The 11318-nt window shown below is 41.1% G+C and overlaps 2 protein-coding genes across 6 annotated transcripts in view; one reads left to right on the top strand and one right to left on the bottom strand.

The window, feature by feature from the left end:
* Positions 1–712: 712 nt before the first annotated feature.
* Positions 713–3273, top strand: LOC109421307 (protein fuzzy). 2 transcript variants are annotated; one of them, XM_019695810.4, is made up of 3 exons: positions 713–920; positions 1143–2191; positions 3068–3273. In XM_019695810.4, the coding sequence occupies exons 1-3, from the start codon at positions 843–845 to the stop codon at positions 3123–3125; spliced, it is 1185 nt and encodes a 394-aa protein (XP_019551355.3). In that variant the 5' UTR covers positions 713–842; the 3' UTR covers positions 3126–3273. The 2 variants fall into 2 exon arrangements, with proteins under 2 accessions (XP_019551355.3, XP_029726954.1); XM_029871094.2 differs by lacking the exon at positions 713–920 and adding an exon at positions 927–1077.
* The window catches only part of LOC109621808 (proton-coupled amino acid transporter-like protein CG1139), a 40496-nt gene continuing 32005 nt past the window's right edge, over positions 2828–11318 (bottom strand). For 3 of the 4 annotated variants that reach the window (XM_020075952.3, XM_020075954.3, XM_020075955.3), the window contains 3 exons: positions 8590–9343; positions 8223–8532; positions 2828–5504 (listed from right to left, as the gene is read on the bottom strand). In XM_020075952.3, coding sequence (XP_019931511.1) covers positions 5087–5504; positions 8223–8532; positions 8590–9343 — 1482 coding nt within the window. In that variant the 3' untranslated portion in view covers positions 2828–5086. Of the gene's footprint in view, positions 5505–8222; positions 8533–8589; positions 9344–9432; positions 10067–11318 lie in introns of those variants that run through there. The other variant, XM_020075953.3, reaches the window with a different exon arrangement.

The raw sequence follows: 11318 nt of genomic DNA, 5'->3' as shown, positions 1-11318 counted from the left end.
TAGAGGTAGGAGAAAACTCTGTTATAAAGTTTGCCAATAAATAAATAGTACAAAAATTTCACCAGGAATTCTTACAATGCTTGAAGAAATGTGTCCCTTGATCTGAATATTAGAGTGGGTCAAAGTTGTACGGGAAAATTTAAATTTGAAAGCATCTGCTCGGAATAAAGCTTTTTCAATTTTTTTTAGCTCCCAAAACAACTGTGCAAATTATGGGAGCGATTGGTTGCGTTTTGTGATTTCAAGTGGGATTTTGTATGGGAAAACTTAGCCAAAAATTACTTCAAAACAAATGCAGAAAATTACTTCAGGGGTTGCAAAATAATAATAAAAATAATTCCCAGGACTTCATTATTAAAAATTAAAAAAAAAAAAACATATTTCGAACGTTTTCATCCAATACACTTCGCCATAATTTTTAGATTTTTTCTGCAAATTATTAAAGAATTACTGGCAACATTACTGTCTAAAACATCTCAATGAAATGCATCAAAAATGGTTGTCAGCTGCTGTCAATATTCTGATAAATTGGTACATAAACGAATTAATCACGTTAAAAAAATATTAGAATCAAATGATATACTCCGATGATATTGTTTGACCCATAGTACACCTGGTCGAAACGTAGCACAACTTTCGTGTTGGATATAAAACTGCTGGGTACGATGGAACAGAGCCAGCAACGAAGAGAAATCAAAACAAACCCAAATAATTGGACGGCGTCATCAACAGGTTGAAGAATCGGAGAGCTTGTATCGGCTTTTTAGGGTACCGTTTAAGACAGAGGTTGATATTGATAATTCGAATGGTTTTTCTAGTTTAGAGATAAAGGAAATATCACAATGTCCATCCATTTGATGTGCCTCACATCGGATGGCGGCGTTCCGATCTATTCCAAAAAGAAGGGTGATTGCGAGAATGTAAGTTTGTCCTGAAGGAACAGTAGCCACCTCAATAACAATGCACTCAAACACCTAATATGATAAGATCACGCAAATCTGTTTTCCACTAATCTGACGGTGCTGGTTCTGAACACGGTGGTGTAGATATCTAAGGGACATATTCAGCTGGAAATGGGTTAGTAGAACTAGAAGCTTTCAATAGGATGATCCAATTTAAGACCGAGTTTGTCCTTGTTTCAGCTCCCATTTTCGACCATCGCATCCCTCAATGGGGTTCATATGTTCTGCAAGTCGCAGAACGTGGACCTCTCGATCACGTACCTCGAGGAGGGAATGATCATATGGAAGGAGTACGATGGGACTTTGATGATGATCGGCATTGCCAAGGGAATCACCGAAAAGGTTCTCCGCAATCTGATGGACTTTTCGTACTACTCCATGGTGTTCTGCGTGGGGATCGCCGCGATCAAGAAGATCAAGAATATTGATCGATTCAAGCGAGAGCTGAAGAATTGTTATACACTGATTGATCAGTTGTTGGAGGTGGTGGAGAGTGACTTCTTCCGATACAACGAAGCCGTACTGTGTCCGGAGAGTATGGCAATGCTGGTCAAGTTGAACGAGTTCAGCGTTCAGATCGGATCTCCCTTCTGCTCGATCTTGATCAGGCAGAAGGTTGCCTGTGGGACCGAGGGCTGGTGGGACTTGGATATCGTGGATCGGAAGTTGTTGATGGTGCTGTTGAACGCTTCCAGCACTATTCAACAGGACGTGCCGGTATTTCTGCCGAAGAAGAGTCCGGGCATAGCGTATCGGTTTATCAGCATTCCGATAACGCAAGGAGTGAGCATTTGTGCCCTTTGCGGAGCGGAGCCACCGTACGACAAGCTCCAAACCATGAGTCAGCAGTTTTGGATGAATGAAATCGATTTGCTCATTACGGCGGAACAGAACTATCCGAAGAATTATCCGGCGACGGTCGAGCTGGACTCGAGCATTTTGGGATTCTTGCTGATGAGTAAGGAACACTCGAAGTACGTGATTTCGAGGAATGTGCATCTGACGAATACGGGCAAAAGGACCCTATCGGGGAACCATCGGTTGGATATTCTGCGTACTTTCTTCCACCAGTCCGTGGATGCAATGGAGGATATGTTTCGGGATGGCGACAAGGTGATAAACCTGGAACAGTACTGGTGTTCGGACTATCACAAATGCCACGCATTGCTGGAGGGGCAGAATATCCTGTGCGTGTTGTATACTTCGGCGATTCCTACCCATATCATGAGGTAAGAATGGAAGACTTCTTAGAATCCAATGACAAAATAGAACAACAATAGGGAAGTGGAACCATCTCGGCAGGGGTCCTATTTTGGGCACTTTTCTGCTACAACTCAGCCAATTCTGAATCAATTGACACAATTTTTGGAACGCGATGAGATACGTATCGTATCTAGCCGTGTACAAAATTTCAAGTCAATTGGTTTGGAATTGACTGAGTTATAGCGAAGAGTGCCCAAAATACCGTCCGCTGCCCAAGTGGTTCGCTACCCTATTTACCAAAAAGTCCAAATGATCAAATTCCTATAGTTTTTTGAAAAACGAATTTTTCAAAATCAATTTTCTTTTAGTATTTCTAATGGAATTCTTGGGTACATTCCTTGCTTGAATTCCTAAATACTTAAATTTTTGAAGAACCTTTTAAAAAATCGGTGATTTGTAAAAATCCCCAAGGCATATTCGGAGAAATTCTTCAAGGAATCTTTAGAATAAGTTTTAAACGATACTCTACAATGGTTAAGCTTACTTGATAAGAAGATGATTAGGTGCATTGTTATGTAAATATTTGAGATTTAAACGTGAGCAGATGTTCAAGGCAGTCCTCAAGGCTTTCGGCGTATTTTAGAACAGTGACAACACCTGGATATTAGTAAAAATATGCTGGTTTCTTGCGATGTCAATTCCCCCTACAGTTTTGGTTTTATATTTTGTATAATTTATTATCCTTTAGTTGCTTTAGTCTGCTGGGTTATAACCACTTTGTTTTCTAGTGTGTGTAAGTTTACATTCTTGAAAAACCTTCTAGAGCATCGAATAGATGTTTTTCGAATGCCAATTCCAATTCCTCTCATTTATTTTTGTCCATCGAAATTTTTATTTTGCAGGTTGGTAACACAAAAAACACTGAATACGCTAGTATCGGATAAGGATGTATGCTGGTAGCCGGCGGTGTATAATGTTTCAAACCTGGTTCGACACTCATACCTACACTGTATTTGAGCTTCGTTGCCTGGATTAGTTTTACGATTCCGTTTGTGGAATGACTTTGGAGTAATTAAATGTTTTCTACTGAAAAACAAAATCTACCTAGTTTTAACTCGAATGTTTTTATTTCATTGTACCTAAACCTATATCACACGTCCAAAATAAAAACGATAATTCCATAGTGGAAAATTTTCAACAAAGGTCAATAGGGTAGTGTCGGTAGGTCGATAGAACAGTTATTGTCTTCGCTTCATCAACAGATGTTTAGTAATACAGTAGATAGAAGAAACTAACGCAAGAATAGAAGTTAAAACTTTTTAACAGATTCACTAGTTTTTGATTTCGTCTCTAAGGGTGGTTCCTTTTTCGATTTCTTCGATTTCTCAGACTTTCCTCTGCAGTATTGATAAAATTAGGAGTTTTAAAGCGACCAAATAGAATCTAGTTCGACGAGAGGAGAAACAGCGGAAGATAGTACGATGCAGTTGGAAACTTAACAAAACGTGGTTCGATGCCACCAGTAGTGGACGGTGGCATCGTTTCCATCTTATGATCGAATACACATTTAATACTTAATACGAACCATAGCTAATGCTTGATATTATAATATAGATTATTGTCATGCTAGAAGTTTACGTGATAAGTAACGTGTGTCGTTACAATAGGAGCTAATGCGTTACTTAAGATATGAATATACACAAACTAGGACTATTATCACTCTGATTTCCTATACCAGACTGCGATGTATATTTTTTTGTTTTTATTATTTGCACTTGACAGATAAAGTGAACTGACATTTTAATTGCGTCAACTTGTGCACTTGGGTCTGTAACATATGTGTTAAAAGCGACTGATTCGGTTGAGGGACAAGTATGCGATAGATTAAAAGCTCGTTTTCGAGAATGTTACAAAGATAAGAGGTATAACTTGGGTACAACTAGGTACCATAACTAGTATGTACCTCGTATGAAAATTACGACGAGAATCTTACTAGTGACCAGTCAAACACCTCCCCAGAAAATCACTAGAAATTTGAAAAAAAAATGAAAATTTCGAGAGGAAACAGCCTAGGGGTCTTCGAATGGAAGAATATGGGTTATTCTGTGCTGAGAAGGGGTACTGCTTTTTGAATCCATGTCTGGTTCTAACAATGACTATGAGTTGTCTTTGCAGAGAATGGTAAGAAATATCTTCTTTTTGTCAACTGTGTTGTTAGAACATATCTCAAAGAGTCTAACGTTTTTTGCATGAATATAGTCATTGTAAACATTCCTCTCATTAGAAATTGTTTCACATATTGCCATAAACAGGTTCAATCAAAACTTGTTTATCCCATTATCACGGCAAAACAAGGTTACTGCTGAAACATATATTTTACAGTAAGTCCCATGACTTGAATCGAGTAATTAGAAAAAATGCACATTTTACGTTACGCACGATGATGCTTACAAGCTATACCCTAACCTAAAAAGTAACTCACACTTTCACGATAACTTGACTACTCTCCCTATTTCGAACGTAGCAATACTTTGGCCTCCGGAACACCCAAAGTCAACACAAGTCTACATCACATAATATTCACACTTACAATAACTACGTACGCATGCTTTCAACTTTGACGCTATAACCCCATAGTGCTCTCCTCATATATAGCTCTTCCCCACAATCTCGAATACACTATGCCTCGTTCAGAATCTAAACCTAGGATCATCTGATGGTTATCATACGGCTATCATAAAACTAAAACCTTGTTTTATTCAAATCACACACCCGACAGGTGTTTAAGATCTTCCACGTTTCACTTTTCGCTTAAATCCTTCCAGCATTCACTTTCACTTCGCAGGTTATTTACAAACTTTCATCTCAGCGTTTAAAAAAATGCCTAGAAGTCTTATCCGTGTTTCGAGCCCTATCCCAGCTTAGTGTAAATCCGGATTGATGATCTGCGCCACGCTGGTGTACGTCCCGAACACGAACCCACAGATCCCGAAGGTCATAATGGCAATATCCTTCCACAGGACCCAGTAGTTCCGTCCGAGGCCATCGGGCCAAAATGTTATGATCTCGATCAACGGCGGGAAGATCAATGCCAGCGTGGAGCTACTGACTGCGCCGACCAGCGAAATGACGGCCCCCAGGTTGGGGATCATGGCCGCCAGCAGGAAGGTAAATACCACCAGGCCGACCCGCAGCAGATACTCACCGATTAGTTGGGCCTGCTCGGAGTGGAGCCTCCGGCGAATTGACGGGTTCAGGATCGAAATGGGAACGTAGAACTGCAGACCGTAGGAGAAGAATATGGCCAGGGCCATCATGATCCGGACCAGTTGGGCGATGCTGCGGAGTTGGGGGAAGAGTGAGTAGAAAGAAGAGCGTTTTAGGCTATTTAGGGAGAATGTTACTTGAGATCATAACAATTATTCCAAGTATTTTTTTTAGTCAAATAGGTTAGAAACGGTTTTTAGAACCATCATAAAACCAAAATAAAAGGTATAGGGTTTTATGACGATTCTAAGAACCTCTACAAGAATAATTGGTCATTAAAATGTTACTTGTTCAAGAAATTTCGGTAACTTTCAAAGGTTGAAATTGAAATGTGTCGCGCGCTCCGAGAAGTGTGCTAATTTATTTATGACTTGCAGGTCAGATTTCTCTAGCCAAGAGATCCTTCGGGGATTTTCCAGGAATTCCTTCCAGAATCATTCCAGGAATTTATTCCGGATTTATTCCGGATTTTTTTCGGGAATACCTTTTGAGTTTGCCCTACGATTTCTTCCTAGAGCTTCGCGTTTCTCCAGATTTTTTCGCACAATTCCTCCAAGAGTTCATTCTGGAATTCTTCAGGGAGCTTCTTCAGAGATTTTTCCAGGGGTTTATCCATAATTCCTTCAGAAGCTCCCATTAAGAATCTTCCAGGAATTTCTACTGGTATTCCTAAAAAAAGGATCGAACTGGGATTCATCCGGGATTTTTTCAGGGATTCCTCAAGTAGTACCAGGATTACACTCAGAGTACCTTCCAAGCTTCCGCTAAGAATTCGTTACGTGCTTCCTTCAGGGATATCTTCTGAGATTTCCCCGATAATCCTTCGGTTCCGGGAATTCACTAGAAATTCTTTCCGGGATTTCACCCGGATTTTTTCTTGCAATGACTTATCCAGAAAATCTTTTTGGGATTCCCCCCTGGATTCCTCTAGGTATTCTTTCTGGGATTCCTCAAGTAGATCCTGCTGAAATTCCTGAAGCTGCTTCTTCTAGAATATCTTCAAGAAAAGAATGGATCATCAAAGTAACTAACACAGCCGCTATGAAATGAACAGATAGCCCCATCGCATCGTAGCGTTGTGGATTTGACCTTACTCGACTGCTTTCACTACTGTGATACAGTCCATATACGGTGGTGCTTTTGTTTTGATGCGGTGATCAGTGGAAAAGTTTGATTCAATGATTGATTTTGTCCATATCCTGAAAATCCTGTCTACATTCAGGATTTTTTTCTAGGACTCCTTAGGAACTTCTTTAAACAACTTCTTCTAGAATTCTTCCAGGAACTCCTTCTCGGATATTTTTCAGGAGTTTCTTGACGGATTTTTCCCATAGCTATTTCTGGTATTCCTTAATGATTTTCTTCTGAGAGTTCAGCAGGAATTTCTTCTGGGATCCGTCCAGGAATTTGACACGAGATTCCTCCAAGATTCTAGGAGTTTCATCCGAGATTCGTTCTAGAACACCCTGCAGGATTCTTCCAGGAAATCCTTCAGGGGTTTCAACTGCAACGATCCGCACTTCCTCCAGGTACTGTATTCGGGTTTCCTTAAGAAATTTCCAATGGAATTCCTGCATGCATTTAACCCGAGAGGTCATTTCGGAATATTCGCAAATGTTTCCAATAGAAAACTTCCGAAATCCCTCAAAAAGATTTTCAATACAGATCTGTATGGAATTCTTCCGTAAGTACCTTATAAAGTTCCCAGAGAAGTTCTTTGGTAAATTTCTCCAACAATTTTCAGAAAGTGCTTCTGAATCTCCTCTAATTTTTCCCAGAGGAATAATATTTCTCGAGGTAATTCTAGAAAAAAAAATATAGCTGAAACCATTGCAAAAAGCTCCGGAAGAATCTCAGAAAATACTTCAATAGAAATCACTGAAGTACTTTATTCTAGATGAATCTCAGACGGAACTTCTGGGAGAAATTCTGGATGGAATTTCTGGAAGAATCTCGGAAGAATTCCTGGAGGAATATCGGAAAGAAAACTTCGGAAAGAAATTTTGGAAGAATCCCGAAAGGAATTCCTTAGGGGTTGTCGGATAAATCCCGAAAAGCACTACTGGAGGAATCCCAGATGGAACCTCTTTATGCATCTCTGGAAAAATTCCTTGAAGGATTCCAAAGAAACTTCTGAAGGAGTCCTTTATAAACGCCTGAATGAATCAATGAAGGGGCTCTCTGGGACAACCCAGAGGGAACTCCTATAGAAATCCTGGAATAAATTTCTGGAGAAACTACGGATGGAATTCTATGTAGGAGTTACAGGAAGCGATCCTGCGGAATCCAGTTAGCCTAGAGTTAAGGCCTTGGATCGCCAATCCGGAGACAACGGGTTCGATTCCCGTTCCGGTCTCGACTTTCTGGGCATAGTACATCATTGTGCTTGCCTTACAATAAATTCATGCAATGGCAAAGAAAGCCCTTCAACTAATAACTGTGGAAGTGCTCAAAGAACACTAAGTTGAAGAGAGGAGGTCAAGTTTCAGTTGGAACGTTGAGCCAGAAAGAAAAAGAAGATTACTAACTTCATTGATGTTTCTTTTACATCACCTATTACTGTTTTTAATGCTCTAGAACAGCTTTCGTTCACCTTGTATTGCATTTTGTGAGAAAACATCAAAAGGCTAAAAATCTCATTTTTCTCAATTTTATTATTTGGTTCCCTCTGACTTAACGCCGACCAAATGTCATAGAAAATACCATCTGAAATTACTCATTCCGCAAAACTGTATTTGATAAAGGCCAAAAACTTTCAAAACACGTAACAGATTGTTTGTTCATACTTACAATTGATCTCCGGGTAGATTAAGCGTGATGCTTCCTTGTACGTCTTCACCGTATTTCAGGTAGCCGAAGAATCCCACAGCCGTGTAGAGACAGGCAACGATCACCATTCCCGTATTGAGCACTCCAGTCCATCCACCAAAATCCTCCGGAGTTTTCATGTTGTTCTCCAACGGCAATACAATCCCAATTCCCTCAAATGCATAGACTGCCGTTCCAAAGTAGAGTGGCAACTGTGCCCACGACGCCCACGGTTTCACCGAATGCGTGTTCGGTAAATCCTGGAGGACAAAGTAGAACGTGCACGCGAGACCTACGGATGATGAACAATTTAGAGGGTTGTTTAACAATCTCAGTAGAAACTACATACCTGCCACAGTAAGACAAGCCGCGATCAGCGAAACCGGCGTCAGAAATTTCAGGTTCTTTACCAGATTCAACAGCACCATTGGAACCAACATCAGCAGAAGATAGACCCTAGTATCTAGATCGAAGAAGTAATGCGCGACCACTTCCTTCAGGTTCGCGGCCACGAACACAAAGTACACACAGCAGAAGCCCAACTGGGTGATCACCAGGAACATATTGACCAGACTCCGTGCTAGATTCGAATATCGTCGCATCCCCATGGGTCCCGTTTCGAACGATCGATAGCATACTTCGGCAAAGTTGAGCGAAGGGACCTGCAACCGTCGGCACAGTTCGTGCGAGCACCTGACCAACATGTGCATACAGTGGGTGCAGATCGCACCCATCAGCAATGTCCCAAACAGGCCCACGTACAATCCGGCATTCTTGAAGGCGTCCGGCATCGCGAGGATCCCGGTTCCGATGTTTCCCTTCAGCAGGTGAATCATCGTGTCCATGTTGGTGGTGGGATGTTCCAGCGTTCGGTGCATCGAGGGATCGTACGTCTCACTGGCCGAACCATAGGCGGGATCGTCCTTGGAGGCCGACTGCGAAAGACTGTCGTTATCGTTGTTCACATCAACGATCATATTCTCCGGAGAGCTGCGCAGATCCGGCCGTGCTAGCAGATGCTGGTGTTCATTGTGCGATCCATCCAACGAGTTGTCCGAGGTGCTTAGCAAGGGTTCTCGCTCGTTTTTCATCCTTCGAGAACCCTAGAGATCGGTAGGAAGGATTTTGATTAACTTGTGATCAAAATGTAATGGGATTTTTTGGAGTTAACTAAAGAAAACAAAAATCATACCATAATAAAGCTCGATCCACAGCACAGGCAGCTATCAATCTGTACAGTTGTTAGTCTCTAGCAATTAGTGTTGTTAGTGCTTCAATCAAACGAACGATTCTACGTGCTTCACTATATTACTCTAAAAAACAGCTGATATTCTCAATTAGTGCAAAATCTTCTCTACCAATGTTATCACTAAATTACATTCCTAGCCAACAGAGCGGATCACCCATCAAAGCATAACTAATTTCTCATTATGACACGTTATCACACTCAGTGAACAACCTTTACCGTAATGCCAAATAATTCGTTCAGCAGTGATAACAGAACCATGCTGATCGGGCACTCTGTTTTGACCTATTTCTGCAAGCACTACACCGCACCGTGCAAAAAAGTATGGGACGATTTCGGGTGCCGTTGTTATCGCAATCAAAACAAAACTCGCCAACAATAGGACGGAGCACTTTCACTGGACGGACTCAGGACGGACACGATGCATTCGAGGCGGATGCTGGTATTAAACTGACGGTTGAGATTTTGGACGAGACTCTGAGTGGATTCTGGGTTGGATCTGGCATTAGCGAACAGTTCGGTTGGATGATACCGATGATACCCGCAACCGAAATTAAGTGGGGTTTACCCTCGCATTGATTATTTCAGAACGACTACAGGAGAAGAGCAAAGGCAAGACAGCCGTCTGAAAGATAAGCACCCAATTGGCTTGGTATAGAATCGAATTCTTCAGAAATATAACGGGCCCATATAGCCGATACGGTAAGCTCAGAGGTATTCAGCAAGACCATGCTGACGGTGTGACTTCCTGGGGCAGAGTATCTTCGTATTATGATAGCGTGAAGTCGTCATTCCCCGCTCATGCTCAAATCACCGCTCGTTTTATACGATTTGAATACAAATCGTATGAAACGAGCGGCGAATGCACCATGAGCGGTGAATGGCGACCTCACGGTATATACCTTTTGGTCTGTCTGAAAAGCAAACGTATGTGTCCCAGACAGATTTTCGGTCACTGAATCCGAATACATTTCATATGTTGCCCTATAAATTTATGTATAGCTCAAAATTGTGACATGCTGGAACAAATCTGAGCCCGGATTCGGAATTTAGTAATAAAAATATAGTGATGAAAGATGACTGCACTAAAAGGTTGCTATAATTCGTATCGGGCGTATCTACAATGATCGATTTCATGAAAGTCTCTCTAATAAAGACAAATCAATCAATCAATCAATGATCGATTTCTCTTCATCAATTTTCTGTTTGATTAATAACTTGGCCGGTATATAATTTTCTGTTGTTTTTGTTGTTTTAGAAGTTAGTCTTAGTCGTCCTTTACCAAAATACACCGAGAGATTATCCGAATACTGGTCGTATTTCCCGGAATAACCTGAAGAGAAAATCGATGAAGAGAAATCGATCATTGTAGATACGCCTTATGAACTCATTCAACTTTTTTCGCTTCCCAAAAAAAAATCTCACAAACCCTAAATTTCTGGGAAAATCTTTGTTCAGCCCGTATGAAGTTGATCATCAATATCAACTTCTTCTCTCGATCAGCCTAGATAACTGTGTAGTATCGGTAGCGGTTGGCTCAACTGGTTGAGAATAGCACTACGGACCGCGTGTTCCAGTGGTAAGAGTCCACTAGTCAGACGACCCCTAATTTATGGTGTTTAGGTGCTTACCCTGCATACCTAGTCTAACCGAAAACGGAACCTGTGGAGTAGGGTGGGGCTAATTTTGAAAACTCTCCGGGATAAGATTTCTCGAGTGGAAAGTAATCTACTGGTGGAAATAAGTGAGCTGTGCAAAAAAATGAAAGATTTCGGTTGGCGCAAAGGATTAAAGTGGAATTTATGCTAGATCAAACATTCAAAAAACATTTT

The sequence above is a fragment of the Aedes albopictus genome, chromosome 2 (assembly GCF_035046485.1).
Source record: "Aedes albopictus strain Foshan chromosome 2, AalbF5, whole genome shotgun sequence".
Lineage (NCBI taxonomy): Eukaryota > Metazoa > Arthropoda > Insecta > Diptera > Culicidae > Aedes > Aedes albopictus.
The sequence above is the reverse complement of the archived record's forward strand: the minus strand, read 5'-3'. Positions and strand labels throughout refer to the sequence as shown.